At 51.2% G+C, this 17,048-nt stretch overlaps 2 protein-coding genes across 3 annotated transcripts in view; both read right to left on the reverse strand.

The window, feature by feature from the left end:
• Positions 1–1,676, reverse strand: part of SIN3A (SIN3 transcription regulator family member A) — a 65,354-nt gene extending 63,678 nt beyond the window's left edge. The window contains exon 1 of the mRNA XM_036907639.2: positions 1,466–1,676. The gene's annotated coding sequence lies outside the window, so the exon portion shown is untranslated. The remainder of the gene's footprint in view (positions 1–1,465) is intronic.
• An 11,633-nt stretch (positions 1,677–13,309) lies between these two features.
• The window catches only part of PTPN9 (protein tyrosine phosphatase non-receptor type 9), a 91,014-nt gene continuing 87,275 nt past the window's right edge, over positions 13,310–17,048 (reverse strand). For both annotated transcript variants that reach the window (XM_036907636.2, XM_057488990.1), the window contains 3 exons: positions 16,519–16,669; positions 15,933–16,137; positions 13,310–15,174 (listed from right to left, as the gene is read on the reverse strand). In XM_036907636.2, coding sequence (XP_036763531.1) covers positions 14,960–15,174; positions 15,933–16,137; positions 16,519–16,669 — 571 coding nt within the window. In that variant the 3' untranslated portion in view covers positions 13,310–14,959. The remainder of the gene's footprint in view (positions 15,175–15,932; positions 16,138–16,518; positions 16,670–17,048) is intronic.

Consider the following 17,048-nt stretch of genomic DNA (forward strand, 5'->3'; position numbering starts at 1 on the left):
AAGACTACTCTAGACCTGGACTTCACCCTCCTCTATGTAATAAAACTGAGCAAGAGCACTTACTTTATGGAATACAAATAGGAAGTGGTCTCAATATTCTAACAGAATTACATAAAACCAGAAGAGAAGACTTTTCAAGAACCTACAGTTAAGTCAACTACAACTTATTTATTTGTAAAAGTAAGCTTATACAGAACCATCTGCACAATGAAAGTATTAAAAAATCCAAGAAAAGAAATCAGAGCATTTTATTCAGTCTGGGTCTTCTTAAAAATCACCATCTTTCATAAGCAGATCACTTTAATAGTAAAATGTAAATCCGACCCTTCCTTTTCCAAATCTCAGTCTTATAAAAGCAGGAGCTTCCAAAGCCTTTTTTTCATGGCTAACTCTGGTTGAAGTCCTAAGGCACGGAAACAGTGGCCAAATCTAACTAACTACCCACCACCTCATTGGCTCAAAGGAAGCCCCACCCCGTACAGCACCGTAATTGAACAGCAAGAGAACTCCAGGAAAGGTTGTCCCCACTTTGCAAGTCTTGGATCTATCAGCCCCTACCCCCACCATCATCACTGCGGAAGCACGGTCACAGCACGATCATTACTCTACCGTAGACTCCAACGAAAAGACCTAGAGCACCAATAATTGTAAGAAGAGAGTGGCAGTGACCATGCTCCCACTCTCCAAGCTGCACCGTGCCATCCACGCAGCAAGAAGCAAAGCAAAAGCAGCTCTGGCACTGGGCCCTCGTGCCCCAGGCAAAAGGCAGGACACCTCCACAGCTCCCAATCGACGGGGCCCCTCCCACCCCACGAAGACGCAGAGCGGGGACAGATCTAGGCGCCGCGACTCCCAGCCGTCTGAGGACAGCGTGCTATCCCGGGCCCGCCTCACTTGCCAAGGAGGCGGAAACCCGGGGAAGGGAGAGGACGGCCAGGGGGAGTGGCATCGCCGCTCCATACGGCCCCTCCGGCCAACCCGATCTCGAGAAGGCGGAGGAAGGGAGACTTCACGCCCTCTCCCTGCCGCGCCCCGAGTCCACACGCGGGAGAACCCCTTGCCCGTCCCCCAACCCCAGCAGGGCAGAGCGCGGCAGAACGGCCAAGGCCCCGCCCAACCCGAGAGAACACGAGGGATGTGTCGGCCACAAACTGCACTTAGCTCAGGGTGGGCCCCGCCCCTTTCTCCACAATCGCACGCGCGCGCCGGCCCCGCCCCTGAGCGGCGGCGCGAGAGCCCGCCCCCTCCGCGCGCACCGGGACTACGCTCTCCTCCCCCTCCCGCCCGGATAGCTATCCCGCTCCGCCCCCCACCCCCCTCACACATTCACACACCTCCCGCCCGCCTGCTCTACGGGAAGCCGAGGAGGTCAGCCCCCACCCCCCCCCTAAAAATACACAGCCTCGAGTCCGGCATTAGCCGCCACCGAGCTCCCCGCCCAGACCCCGGCACAGCGTGCTCTCACCGCAAAGCTGCTTCGGTCGTTCCTCACTGCGGGTCCCTCTCGGCGTGAGCCTTGAGCTCAGCGGGGAGGCCCTGAGAACGGCGCGGGGCACAGGCCCGCCGAAGCGGACTGGCAGCCTCTTCTCCCCTAACGAAGCAGTCACAGACCCCGGTGCCCAGGCTGGGAAGGAGGGAGGGAGGGAGGGAGGGAAACTCCGAGGGGGGAAGGGGAGGGGGGAAGATGAAGAAACCGTCTCCGCCGCCTCTACCGCCGCGGCCGCTTCTCTGTTACCCGGGAAATCCCGCCCACTCCCCAGGCCCGCCCCGCAGAGGGAAGACTCAACTTCGCTCCGCCACAGGTCTCTTTATCCGCCCGTCAAAGACTTAGCCAATCGGTAAGTTCTGCATGCCGGCTGCCCGCCCCTTCCCCCGGCGGGGAGGGAAGGGGGAGCCGCTCAGCTTCTCCACGCCCCTATTGGCGGGGAGCTTCCCTAACTCAACCCCGCCTATTGGAGACGAACTGCTAAATCCCACCCCCAAGACGCAACACCATTGGAGAAAACGGGAGAACTCTTCACGTCTCATTGGAAGACTCCACATATCCCGCCCAGTGCTGTCTCAGCCACAGGGCCAAGTCGGCTCCCGCCTTCACCAGTCATCGCATTGGAAGGCTACCTCTGGCTCTCGCTGCCCCAGGAAAGTAGGTAACCAATGTGGGGGTGAAATGTCCGTGAGACAGGCTCCTCCTACCATACTGAGGGGCCAGGCCCCGCCCCGACCCTCGGATTGGATATTTCGGCGCCGGTAGAAGCCTCCATTGGCCATGGCGCCCGTCTAGAAAGGGAATGACTCCGCCTTGTGCGAGGAGGCTGAACCTTAGCAGCCCTTTTGTGGAATGTTTACACTAGAGACTGAAGCTCAGAGTTCCAGGGCCTGAAGCCGGAGGTGGCGCGGCGCTCAGCCGCTGAAATGCGATGCCCCGGATTTGAGAGGCAGCAGCATTACCATCCTGGGGGACCCCCATACAAGAAAAGAGAGCCTCATCCTTCCTATCCAGTTCTCTCTTGTACAATTTACATTTCCGGATGCTGCCTCCTTGCAAATACAAATGTCCGAAGCAGCCGACAGCTCCTTTCAGTAAGTACAGTGTAAGGGTTGGAGACCAAAGCCAAGAAATAGCTTGAGGAATTGCAGCCCGCAGCTACGGTTGGTTGCACACTTTTAATACCCACCACACTTCTTAAACCAGAATATGCAGTCCTAAGAGGGCGGAGATAACCAAAATGAAGGCAGGGCCCAAACAGCCACCGCCCTGGCAAGTCTCTGGAAGGCGGAGCAAGAAGCCTAAAGGCTCGCGGTCTCGACGGTGGATCTGGAGGTATACCCAGACTCGAAGAATTGAAGGAGACAAAAGAGGCCACAGCATAAATGAACCGTATCCCCACACTTAAGAGAAAATATAAAAATTGAATAGTTAAGAACAAAAGATAATAATGGCTGTTCACCTTCTCCTTTGGTAACGAGTGGCAAGTGGCAGGCTCTAGCTCCTCTCTGAGTAACAGTGCCTGGAACACACAGGGAAAAAAGGCTTCCAATACCTAGATTGCTTTTATTTATTCACCAAATAGGGTGAAGAACTGAAACTGACCTTGCTTTGGGGGCGCTCACGGAACGCCAGGAGAGGAGGGGGCGGGACTAAAGATTTCCCGCTCTCCAGTAAAAAGGTTACTCCCCCAAGACAGCCGAGTCAGTCCCCAAATGGCAGGCCCCAAGGAACTCTCTCCTACACCCTATCTTGTACTCCTTGGCAATCCAGCGCTGGCGGCAAGAAACGAAGGTTGGCAACAGGTGGGCCTGACTCCAAGGATGGCTTTGAGCCGCAAGGCAAGACAACAAGCCGTGAACTCTGTGAGTAGCTAACAGATGTGAGCAGCCTTGCCAGGAGCCAAGCTTGCCCCAGGAAGGAGCTCTAAAAATAAGTCACCCCGACGGAAGCGAACCCCGGGCCAAACTTCTAAATCACAAAGAAGCAGCACTTCTGCAGAACTGACCGAGGACTACTCTGGGCGGTCCTCTGCTTCGCGGACTGGGTGCCACACGGCTCTCCCACTTGCGACTACTCTGTCAACAGGGGTTGTTGAACCGCCCTGGATCTTGCCTAAGGCACACAGGCCAATTCTAAGTTCCTCAGAATTTTAGATGAAGCCGACGAAAGTGCCTCCTTTGCGCTGGGAAGAACACACACTGCCAGCGTCCGCAGCGTTCTCAAGCTTAAGCTTCAGCTCAGGGCGATCTCCGAAATAGCCAGGACGCAGGGTTAGAACTTTAGTACTTGGACGCAAAAAACATCCTACCTCCTCCTCCCAAACCCTGCAGAACCCCAGAGCTGAGCCCCGCAAATGCACTCCACACCATGAATCCCTAACTTCGTCGCAAAGGCTACCAGACCTCCAGCCTTGGAGGTATCATTGTGTACCTTCTCGGTTTTCCCCGCCCCCGCCAAGTGCTCCACGCTTGAGACTTCCGGGCGGGAGGACTGTTCGGAGGAGGGCGGGCCTCACACATGTGCCTGGAGCGCACACAAGCTAGAGGGGGCGGGGAACACTGGCGGACTTCCCCTCCAACCGTGCTACGCCAGAGGGAGGGGGGGGAAAAACACCCAGCCCACCAATCAGGGAGAGGGGCGGGACCTTGCTCCAGACGTCCTTTGCCGGGTTGGGGGTGGGGGTAAATCCTCCCTCCGCCCTTTACGGAAAAAAAATCGTAGCAACTTAAAAACTCCAGCCCGGCCTCCGATAGGCGGAGCTCGGAAGAATGTCATCCAATCGATAACCGAGGAGGAAAAAAAGGGAGTCTCGCCCAGCCAGTGGAAGACAAGAGAAGGCGGACCCTCTGGAGGAGCCCGAGGTAGAGGGCAGAGAGAGGAAGAGGCCCCGCCCCTCAAGTCCCCGCTCCCGGCCGGTTGCACTCGCCGTCGCCGGAGTAGACAGTAAACAGGCGAGGCCGACTAGCGGAGGCAGGGGCAGCCCTGCTTTCCGTGGGCCCGAGCCCCTGCTCCTCCTCTCCTGGCGTCGCCCCTCCCGACCCCGGCGATTAGTACCGGCTCCCAGCCCGCGGCCGCCATCCCGGCTGACAGGCGCGCCCCTCGCGTCCCTCCCCGCCCGCTGATGCATTTCCTTTTCCCGATTCCAAGCGTGTAGACTGTTTTCCCAGTTTCCGACCTTCACTGCCCCTTTCAGGCCACCCCTTGTGGGCGTGCTCATACGCCCGCGCCCCAGCCCCATCCACGGGCGACGGCGAGGCCTGGGGAGAGGAAGGGAGCCGCCGCCACCGCCTTGGGGTGGGCGGGGAAGGAGGCAGCTCCATGTTTGCAAGGCGATCAGCTGGAGCTGCGGATCGACGCCGCCGCCGAGTTCCAGGAGGTTTTCCACACCCCCAGGCCGAGTACCGCGCTGGCTCGCGGCCTGGGGCGTTCCGGCGCCGAATGCTGGCTCTATTGCCACAGCCCGGGAGTTCGGAGAACCCAGACCCGCGCGTGGAGACAGTGCCGAGGCACAGGGGCTCTTTCCGATGGCCTCCCCGCCCCTCCCGCAAGGCCGGTGTTGCCCCCGCCCCCAGAGTCCATAACAACCGCGGGCCCGAGGCTCCCCGCGCCTTCCTGGAGCGTGCCCACAGCCCCCTCCGACAAGTTTGCAGGCAGAAACAAAACCCTCGGACGGCTGCTGCCCTCGCCCGGCTGCTGCCCTCGCCCGGCGTAGTTTGCGGGGAAAGCCGCGGGCCGGGGTTAGCTCGCTCGCTAACTCCAGCTCTCGACCAACTCCGGGCGCCACGGGTTCAGCAGCCCCGCCGGCCGCACTCAGGCCGCCGCCCCCTGCCGAGCCCGCGCGGCGCAGCTGGGCCCGGTTTCAGCCGATGTATGAAATCTTTTTCTTTACAATAATTCTTTTAAAGGCATTTCGGGAGCCGGGAGGATTTCCTCCTGCCCGCCCCTTACCCTGTCCACCGCCGAAACCTACCGAAACCGACTGCTCGGTGAAATAAACTAGGCAGCACGGCCGCAAGCTGGTGACCCCCGGCCGGGCTGCCCCCTCCCCACGGATCCGGCCCGGCTTGGAAACACACACACTGGCAAGCGGGCGGCGCCAAGATCTCTCCTTCCTGGCCTGCCGCGAGCCTCCCTTGGCCTCCGGACTCCAATCCTCCCTTAGCTCTGGCCCGGGGCCCGGGGGACCCGCACCATGGCGGCCCGGCCAAAGCGACCGGCCGGCGAACTAGACCCCCAAAGCCCGAGATTGGGGAGACCAAATTAAAAGCAGCTGTTTAACATACCTTGCGAGCCAGGCAAGAAGTACTGAATGGGGGGAACGCCCCCCACGGACCATTGGCTCCCGGGCGCTTGCGTCAGTCACTCTGGCCCGCCTCCTAACCTCGCTCCACCTCGTCCCCTTCTTTGAACGCCCCCTCCCTCCAAAAAAAAAAAGCAAATCAATTAATTAGTAGCGAGTGGGAGGTGCGTATGTGGCAGAGGCCCCTATCTCTTAGGTACCCTGGCCTCAAGTTTCTTGAGATCCTTGGACTGGATGGAGATCATCTGGGACTCCGAGATCAGCAGGATAGACCTGGAGGAGGAGCTATCGGGACTACCCGACCCCCACTTCCTTCACATACGCCCCTCTGGAGTTCGGGCAAAGGGAGGCGGGTAGGGACTTTGCGACTGCCTGGATTGTCCCAGCTCCTCTGGATGTATAGCCTAACCGTATCCGGCCCATTCCGTCACGCCCTGCCTAAAAATGAGCGGTGTTAAGTGTTCAGGACAACAGATACTTTCTACTGAGGGGTAAGGCACACTCACATCGCACCTGCTGCTGGGTGACATAGACTGGATGAGGTGCTCACTCTGTACCCTCCAAGGGCTCCAGACGTAGCTAAGAAGATGCTACAGAAAGAGCTAAATAAGGCAAGGCAGAAATAGAGAGATCCACAGGAGTTCAGGTCTGGGAGATTCTTTTCAGTGGAGGAAAACTGGGAAAGTCAACATGGTGGGAAGGGGCACTCAAGTAAGGTATTGAAGATTTGATCAGGCAGAAATGGAGGGGTAAGTCGTTTTCAGCAAAGGGCACAACGGGGTAAATAAAAAACAGTGTGGCTGTAGTAGTAAAAATTAGGGTTGGAAAGATGGAACCAAACAGCAGACTTTAAATACCTGGTTTAAATTCTTGGACTTGCACAGCAGAATGTGCAAGCAGCATGGTCACAGGATCATATGCCCAGAACTATGGTTTTAAGATGCTAAATATCCCAGCAGCTGGATAGGTTCTGAGGGTGAGTTGAGTGAGGGGTGCCCACCGGCAGCAAGGAGAGGCACAGAGGCTGTTGTAATTTGGGTTCTGAGACTAGAAGTACATCTTTTCTGGTGGGAGAAAACAAGAGGTTTCTTTTCTCTCTTTCAGCCACCCAATCCAGAAAGCCTCCCCTACCTTCAGAAGCCTTCAAGTCAAAGCTCTGACTCAGACTCTTCCCTGAATAATTTGCACTGTTTGTCGTAAGTTTCAATCAAAAAGTTTCTGGAAGGCAGAGGCTACTCCACATGTCTGTGTTCAAAAGAGCTGAGCCTGGGGCCAGATTACACAATGAGTGATCCATAAAGGCCTGTTGACTGATGCATGCAGGAAAAGTTAATGGATTTGGGGCCAGGAGGGTGGTGCAGAATGCGAAGGGCCTTAGAGTCTTGTGGGGCAGAATAGGGGCCTCCTGCCCATTAGGCTGTCCCAACATTTCAGGTGGGATATAATCAGGACTTGACCAGGGCAGTGGCAATGGGTAAACAAAAAGAATAAAAGACATGTGTTTGAGACTCAAGGGAACTGGGTGAGTGATTCACTATGGGTAATCACTTGCCATTAAGGAGAGAGGGCAGATAGGAAGAAATACCGAGTTGGAAAGGGCAGGGGATCATCCCTGGTGGAGGGAACATTAAAATTTGGGTGCTAGCTTGGTTGATGGAATCACTGAGGTAAAGGGTGAGGCAGGGCAAGGCCAGGAGGTGAGGACTTCAGTGGGAAGTCCAGCAACTGGCAAGGCAATGGAGGTCAAGGCTCATTCTCAGACTAGGGGCTCCCCAAGGTAAGGACCATGTTTTTCTGTACCAAAACAGAGATCCCTTCATGTCTGGAGCCCCAACTCAGATTCCTGCTCTATTTCCGAAGAGGGTCTACCCTAGATGAAGGAATAACTGACACTGTGTGAATGTGAGATGACACAAGTGGTGGAGCACAAAGTCTGGACGTTGAGTCCATGGTTCCCACTTAGTCTCTTCGTATTATCTGTGATCAGCCTCCTGTCCTGTACAAGAGAATAAAACAGCAATCCTTGCCCTGTTATGAAGATCAAATGTGATGATTAAACTCATGTTAATATACCTAGTGAGGTTCTGCCCTGCTGTGGAGGCCAAAGGCCCAAGCGTCTGACTGTGAGCCTGGACAGCAAGTGGTATACTGTGGATGTAGTTACTTATGCAACATTTGCAAATAAGTTACTCCCACTCAGACAACCACACTTGGCTGACACTCCTTAGCCCCCTAAGCACCATCCCGATGGAAATCACCTCCTGAACACCCCCTAGACTGAGCTCCTCCGGGACAGCCACTCTAATTCACCTGAGACCCCAGCACTCCCAACAATTAGGCACAGGAGGCCCCTTGGAAGGGGTCTAGTAATTACTTCTGACTCAGTACATTGATGCCTGCATAGCACAGACAGTCCTGGACTTTTTGGGAAAGTATTTGATTTGGTGATATTGGCCTCCCAGCTGCATAACAACCCAGGCTGTTGAATCTAAGCCACTACTCCCCTATCCTGTCAGGACAAAACAGTGAATAGATCTAGGAGAGGGCCTTTCTTGGAAAAGTCACATTGGGAAGACAGATTCTGATTCCCAGGAGGCCTCGTGTGTATGAATTAAGGATTATCATCTTATTTATAGTTGAGCAAACTGAGGCTCAGAGTAGTGAAGTGGCTTGCTCAAGTCTGGGCCCAAGGCCCGAGCTTTGTTCATTTCCCCATGTGCTGTCTGTACACACATTAGGGTCCATGATCCAGGTTGGAACTTCTGGAGAAAAACAGACTCCCATCTGGCTCCTCCAAAACCCTCAGCTCCAAGAACAGTTCTTGTCCCCAAATAGTTCTAAATGACTTCTGGTCCTTTCCAAAAAAATAATCCTCAAAGAAGCAAGGTTTATCTCCTAATCACATACACACATGCATCCTTATACTCCAAACTGTCACTTCTGACATCCTGTCTCTCTCACACACACACACACTCATTCGTAAAAAGGACCCATTCAGTTCTTTAGGGTGCTTACGTGAGAGAAATTTAGGACCAGCACTTCAGTGACTCTACCAAAAAGATGTCATGCCAATGCCTTACCAACAGAACCTCTGCCAGCTATAGAAGACTTTGGTCAGCTTGGGCAAATCCAGGTGAGGGCCAAGTGAGGCTTGCTCCCTACACCCAACCCAAAGTACACTAAAAGGGGGTGAAAACTCAAGCTACAGGTCAGAATCCCAGTTAGCCACTTCCCAGCTGGATGCCTTTGGCAAATCATTTATCTTTTCAATTTCCTTATCTGTAAACTAAAAATATGCACAAGACCTTTTTCACCTCTCTCCCTCTTTCTCCTCCTGGCCATGGAAGTGCAAAATCCGTGGCGCTAAAGTCTGAGAGAGAAGAGCCCAGGATAGGCCTAAAGGACAGCAATCCCACTGTGCGAAGAACCTCCTCTCTGGCGATCAGCCATCTGAGGTTGTCCATATTCTGTGTTGGTTGTTTCTGGGGGGCTTTGGAGACTTCGAACTGTTCACTGGGTCCTAAGACTGCTACTCATTGCCTTGAAATGTCTTCCCCTCACTGAGCATTAACTGACCTCTCTGGGTCACTTTCAGCCCAAATCTAGAAAATAGATTTAACAGTATGTTCATTCTCCAGTTTACCAGGTTTATGTTTTCATAGTTTCCTATTGTCAGTTATTTAGTGCCTTTTTTCAAAGCAGGCATTTCCTTTGTTCAAATGAAATCTTATTCAGAGACCTAATATATAATAAAGTGAGCCTTGCCTTCAAGTGGAGACAGCCCAAGCACTGTAGTCTATTGCTTCATTTCCCATTCATGCCTCCTCCCTGTCAACCCTTGCCCTGAGACGACTAACGAACCTACACTTCTGAATCCTGTTCGTTCATCCCAGCCATTCCCGACCTCCCACCAGTCGGTGAGAACACAGCCTGGCCTCGTCCTCAGTTACCTCGGCCTATTGGTCACACTCTGTTACAGGCTTTTCTTCCTCCATCTTCTCCTAAAATGTTGGTGGCTCCCAAGGGTCTCTCCTCTCCTCTTGCCCTCCCCATTCTTCACCTGTCTCACCCACTTCCAATGCCCTCCCCATTCTTCACCTGTCTCACCCACTTCCAAGGCTCCTCCTAGCTTCTATCTAAACTTCTAAGTCCCTAATTGTTATCTCTAGTCCAGAATCTGCCCTCAACATCAGACTGTATTATATTCACTGGCTGCTGGCCACAGAATAGGCATCCATTTAAGGACAAGGACATAAAACAGAGACCCCACAGGCTGGAATGGCTGACCTGGGTTCAGCAGAACACCTAACCAGTCTTAAGACAACTACATTAGAGAAGTGGCCAGGACCTGATGTTGGGGGAAGGGTACGAGGACGTGAGTGTGGAGTGGGGGTGGGGGCGCTGTGTGGTTTTGAACTACCTTCTCTACATCTCATTGTCTTGCTTTCCTACTTTCATCATCATCTTAGTCCTAACAACCATCATGAACATACTACACTGAGTTACTGAAAAGAAATCACTACTTCCAAACCATCCAACACTGCTAGCTAGGTGTAGGTTAGTGAGCTATGTCTACGGCTTTAATCAGAAAAAATATGGGTATTTAGGACTGCAGCATGTCAGAATTAGCTTAAACAAAGGAAGGGTTTTATGAAAGCTATGGGTGGAGGGAGATTAAACATTGCAACAGATTTCTGAGAGTGCTAGATTTCTACTTGTGGAGAAGACCCAGTCTTCTCTGTGGTCAGTTAAGAGCAGTGTGGTCAAAAACACTTGATACTCTGTGAACAGTTATGAGATGGAAACCATGGGGCAGATAGCTCCCAAGAGAAAATCTGTTTCCGAAGCTGGTGGGAGCTTTTGGTCCTGCCACTGGGAAGCTAACAGTAGGTAGTTACCAAGGCCTGAGACAAACCTAAGACCTTGGCCGGGAGCTCTGGTCAGTTCATTCTTTGTCTCCGAGTCACCCTCTGCCCCAGTGGAACAGCACTGTGGCCCTAAAGGATTATGCTTTGGTCTGGGAATTACAGGAGGAATTTTACCTGCTTTCTAAGTTGGGGGCCAAGTGGGAAGGGATCTGAGGGAATATAGGGAAGTGGCAGCAGCTTGCAAGACTTTCAAAAAAGCTTTAGCTGGGGGCTTCAAATGGGAGCTGACCCAATGGGCAAGGGGCCTGATGGTTCCTTTACAGGCATTTGCACCATCCAAAAAAGAGCTAGACCCTTATGCATCGGAGGACCGGTAGCAGGATCATCTAATGCAGCCCCTTCTTTTATAAAAGGAAGTAACGACTTGGGTTGAGTGATGAGACCTCAAAACTACCGAAGAGCTCAGTCACTCTAGGAAGGCTTTCTTCCTAGCCGACTTCTTGCCGGGTCTCTGATTTGAGAGTTTCCATTACGTGTCTCTGGTTTTACCTAGTGATAGAAGGCCTTTAAGGGCAGGAGTCCCATCTCCCTAGAGCTATGATGCTAAATAGTCCAGTCTCCCCAAAAACCAGTCCCATTCTGCCATTTGTGGGCACATGCTGACATGGATATTGACAATGGTGGGCCTCCTAGGCTGAAGATGCCGGAGCCCCTGTCACCTCAGGAGTCCCATCCTAGTTGACAGGATGGGCAGGGTAAAGGGACCAATGCTAGAGGGAGTTAGGTTAAAAAAAAAAGCTATCAAATCAGAAACAGAAGCCTGAGTTAGCCCACAATGCTCACGCTCTCTCTCCTGAACATTTCTTCTTCATTTTATATTCTCAACTATACAATCCAGCATTTAATTATGGGTTCTCTTGCTTTGTTTCACCAAATCTACTGTGTAAGAGCCTTGACTTCCTGCACAGATTCAGGACTCTGTCTCTGTCCTCCTGTTTAACTCCTTCAACACCGAGCACAATTAGGCTCACACCGAGTATCAGTTACCTTCCCAATGATAAAACCTACATGAAAACAATGGCAGTGGGGGGCTGGGGAGTGCTACTGTTACCTTTCACTCAGATGTAGATGCCAATTTGCTAACCTTCCTGAAGGGACATGGAGTAACACAGTAATTCTAAAACCTGGATCATTCTGTCACTCATTTAACCATTTACAGGGCAGGACCCAGGAATCTGCATTTTCATGGAACTCTTGCAAGTGATAGCCTCACGAATCCTAAGACATGAAATGAGAAACTCAGGTATAACTTCTGAATTTACAGAACAGTTGGGTTTTAGCCTCTTCAAATAAACGACAGCTCAAGATCTTTTATCACTAATCCTGTTTTCTACACATTTCACCAAATGCTTGATCTCTCCAATTTCTCAGATTTCATGTATCTCTGTTCACTTCTTATGCTTGCTTGCCCCCAAGAGAGTAACAGCTCATTCAGGGGAAGGACTGGCTTAATCTTTTGCTCTACACTTAAGCTCTTGATCAAGGTAAGAAACTCAAGAAAAATTTGTAGGCAGATCAGGAGATGGATCCTTAGAGGGAGTCTAATGTAAGAGTTAACAACAGATACTTTACAGTCAGATGGTCTGGGTTATTGGCTGTGGCAAATTAATTTTCCTATGCCTCGTTTCTTTTTTTCTGTCAATACCTACCTCAAAAGGTTGTTTTGAGGGTGAATGAGATACTACCTAGACAGCACTTTGAACAGTACCTGGAATAGAATGAAGTATCCAGTAAGTGTTAGCTGCTATCACTTTTATTAAGAACACCCCAGTATCTGCACACTTTCCAGGCCAGAACTGCCCCAACTGGGCAGACTGCCGTTAGTCAACGGGGATCAGCAACATGGCACAGGGAGTGGTCCTACATGGACAAAGCCTCGGGCTCCATTCTAAGAGGGGACGCATATGACTCCGTACCTTCCCACAAAGACCGGTACACCCACATGTATGGAGTTTCCCTGGGAGAATGACTCCTTTGGTCCTCTGCAGACCTGTGGATCCTACCCAGGTGGTCCTATCTGGAAGAATTAGTCACCAATTCTGTCACCCTTCCAGTCTACTACTTGCAGCATGGGTTTAAGAACAAATACCTTGAATTTAAGAGATGTTTGCACTCTCAGAGGAGAGCAATAAAAACCTCTGGTTTCCAAAGACAAAATACTATTTTCATCTCTGAGAGGCAGCAATGCAGTATAGGGGCCAAAGGCTTTGCAAGCAGACCACCTTGAGCTCCAGTTCTAGAGCAAATCGCTGTAACCCTCTGGACCTTACCTTCCTCATCTATACAGAAATAGAAGGGAGGGAGAATAATGATCTCACTGGATTGTTGTGAGGTTTGAATGAGGTAGTGAGGGAAAAAGCATCAAGCATAGCTAGCACCCTCAAGCACTCAACTGGTGCTGGGGTTTCCTTTACTTGCCCAGCATTAGGGCCATGACTTATGGACTAGGTGGGTGGCTCTCAGAACTGAAGTCTCAGATACTGAGGCCTTGGGTCCCTCCTTGCCTCCCCACCCCTCCCAGACCAGCTCTTGGACACCCCCTCTTCACCTTCCCAGCCCCATACTGCTACTAAATTGATGAAGCTAAAAGGGTTTGATCATGTCGGTATATTTAGATGTAAATACAAAACTGTACCGCTATAAGATATTGAATATGAACATTTACAGTTATTTTCTGAATCTGACTCAGTCCATTGATGTTAAATACAAAATGAAAAGATTGTAAAAATAAGAATATATACATTCAAAGAGCTTATTACAGTATAAAATTATTGAGGTCTGATCAGCTGCCAACCTCATCTGCAATGGGGGAAGGTCTATGGGTTCCTGTGGTTTTCTTGGGAATGTGAAATGCTGGGACTCTTAATTCCATCCCTAGCACATCACGTTGGGTAGGCCAGGAGCAGAGAGCAGACAAGTTGGGTAAAAGGGTGCGAACAGTGATTGTAGGGGGCTGCCTCACTCAGCCAAGTGTTCAACTTTTTACTGACCCAGAACCCACCCAGCTTGAGCCCGAAGGTCTGGCAGTCTAGTAGGCTGGAAGAGATGGGCATCTGAATGGACAGGGCCAAGCTGTATAAGGAAAGGAACTTTCTAGCAGAAGAAAAAAGCCCCAGCTCATTCTCCCAGGGAGGGATTCTTATAGCAGTTTCCCCTCTCTTATACCTGGGCTCCCTCTCTTTCCTTATAAGACTTTGTACCAATGTTTTTGGCACTGGCTGCTCAGCCAGCTTATTTCTACTACCAGACCCCAATCTCCAAAAAGTAGAGAGAGGAAAGAAAGTGTCTGGAATCACAGTGGAGGTCTATCCCCAAAATTGGCAAGTAAACAGAAATATCGTTAGATAAGGGTAATCCATGCTGAATTAAACCAATGTCACCACAAACCAGTATTCTTGGTTCTAACAGGCAGCATCCTAGAGAGAGATAAGTCATTATGTAAGGATGAGGGCCTGTGGCAGGAGCATAGAAGAGTGGATTACGTGTGTCCTCTTCTCCCACTCTGTGGTCTGACGCCAGGAGACGTGGTCCCCAACCCCAGCTAGCCCAGGATAAACAGCAGGGTCCAAGAAGCACTGTAACATGGAGCCCCAGGAAATTTTACAAAGGAGTATCTCTGTGTATATGTATTTATAGAATATGAACATATTACCACATACAATATGTATTATATACACACGTACATATAGACCCATACACGTAAGTGCACATACACGCACATGTGCACACACACACACACACACACAGAATGACAGAAGACTGGAATACACGCCCTAGGTATACCGTGCTTGGCACTTGGGACGTTCTCCAGAATATGTAACTTGGTCACGCTCATCGTGAAGGAAGGTAGATGCTCACCAAATCTGCCCATCAAATCCTAGCAAAAGGATAGAATGGGAAAGAGACCTCAACAAGGAGAATGGTACTGGGAAAGCGGGAGGAAGTTTCCTTCCCCACTTACCTCAGGGCCCCTGGCAAAAACTGATAGCCACAATTTGGTTTTAATAAGGCACAGTTCGATAGCAGGTGCTAGGAACTAAGAACACATTGCTGCTGGCCCTTTCTAGTGGCGACTTTACCACATCTACCTGGCCAACGGGAAAGGCCGCCTTGTATGCATGCACTGGGAAAGACAAGAGGCTGGTCCAAGGCTTCTGTGGAACTGATCGCAGCCTATAGGCTCAGTCGTGTCCAGGGTGGTTTAAGGAAGGCTGGCCAGCAGGCAGGAGGCTTGTGGGACAGTTACTGACTATCCACGGCCAGGAGGTTGTGGCTGGAGGGCACCATGCCTTCTCTCTCTGCAAACTCCAGGATTGCCTTGTAGCAAAAATAGTACTGCTCTGGGGTCTGGATGCTGAAGGCCCTCTGGGTCCTCATGCGGGACACCGTCTGGAACACATTAAGGGTGCCAAGCTCCTCCAGCTGAGCCAGGCAGATGTCCAGTGAGCAGAAGGTGCCTGAGGGAAGGAAGGGAAGAAGTCACACCTGGTCTGCCTCTCCCATTTCCCTCCCTCTGCCAATTAACCCGGGCAAGACTGGATGATGAATTCAAAGGCAAGGTGCCTCATGGCAGGAGGCCAGCTGGCTAGGCCTGAAAGGACTCGAGGAGGAGGTCACAGGCAGTGCTGGAGACCAGAGAAATGTGAAGGCTTCTTGTCTTTCAGGACATATGTGGGGGTAATAGGAAAAGTAGGCAAGAAGGTGACAAAAAGGAACTACCTGCTTCAATCCCAGTCGGAACCACAGCATTCCCACACCTGGGCCCTATTTCCAAAGACAAACCTATTCTTCCCTTCTCCCAAAGGGAACTCTATACGAGAAAGGCCAGCAGCCCCTGCAGTGCACATCCCCTTGAGGGAAAAGCTGCTAACCGGCTCCAAAATGAAGAACACAGCACAGGGTGGGCGTCTCCCCAGGGAGGCGGACGGGAAGGAAGTACAGCCTAGCTGAGCTCTCTGGGACACCCAAGTGACGGTGATGGGGTCAGAAGATAATCATATGATAGGCTAAGCATCAACCCCTAGAGAGCCTGGCTTGGGAAGTGTATATTCTGGCCAGCAAACCTAGCACTAGGGATATGACATTAAAGAGGAATTTTTCATGGCAATTTACCACCAATGGATCAAATTCTCTCAAACTGGCAACTAAGAGCTTTGTTATTCTCCCCCACCCTTACTGCCCCTGGATGCTCTGAGAGCTCCACCGGGTGCATTACCTGTCCTGCCAATGCCTGCACTGCAGTGGACCACAATGGGTGGCTCAGGGCACTGCCCTCTGGAGCGTGCTCCCATGCTGACGGCCAGCCTCTGCTGGTTCCTGACCACTCTCAAGAAGTCAATGAGGGCAGCTGCTGAGGAAGGGACACCGTAATCTGGCCAGCTCAGGAACTGAAAGTGGGTCACCTGGCGTTTCTGCCGCTCCTTGAATGAAAAAAGAAGAAAAGTTAATGAGGTCATTTCTGCTTGCCCCTGACTACCTTCAGCTTTTCCAGATTCTCAACCCCTGGGGTCCCCATCTCCAAGGTTCCTGCCTACCACCCTCAACCTTTTCCATCATCACTTCTCTACAAACCCCCAAAAATGACTGAATATCTGGAGCAGGCAAAATTTCCACATTGTAGGATTTAGATTTCTTGTGTTGAGACAATACAGCTATACTGGCTCTGAGCTGAATATCATGATCCCGTTCCCAGAAAAATACATTATAAATTCCCTGAAATCCTACCTATGCCCTTTAGAGATTTTTATTGTAAAAGTTCTCCCCCAACTGTAGTAAGTGAGAAAACAGAAACCTGGATTTACCTCTGTGTTGTGAATTTCTAGCGTTGTTTTCTTATAATGGTTCATGTTCTCCACGCCTAGATTGGTCACTGTGAGGAAGCCAAATCGGATCCGAGAGTCTTTTTCCAAAGGCCAGTATTGGCCACACTTTCTTCTGCCGCCCTCCTCAAAGCTGAAGACACACAGAGCAGGGTAAGCTTCTCATCCTTCCTCTGAACAATAATAACCTGCTCTCCCCATGACCTGCTACATGCACTGCTAGGCAGTAGAATCATCTCTTGTACTGCTTCTATCTAACTTACACCCTTGCTGTTTGGCAGAAAAGAAAAAAAAACTTTATTCTAAACAGATATAACTCATACTCATTTAGCTGACTTTTATCAAGTACCTGCTACATCATTTAGCCCCTTTCCTGATACCTCTTGGTACTCCTCACACACCTGGATTAATTACTGGGTGAACAAAGACAGATAGTAGAGAAAATGTACTGGGCCAGATTGAAACCTCTGTCCCAACACTTGACGACAGTTCATTCTCTTCCCCAAAATAAG

This window comes from Manis pentadactyla, chromosome 11 (assembly GCF_030020395.1).
Source record: "Manis pentadactyla isolate mManPen7 chromosome 11, mManPen7.hap1, whole genome shotgun sequence".
Taxonomy (NCBI): domain Eukaryota; kingdom Metazoa; phylum Chordata; class Mammalia; order Pholidota; family Manidae; genus Manis; species Manis pentadactyla.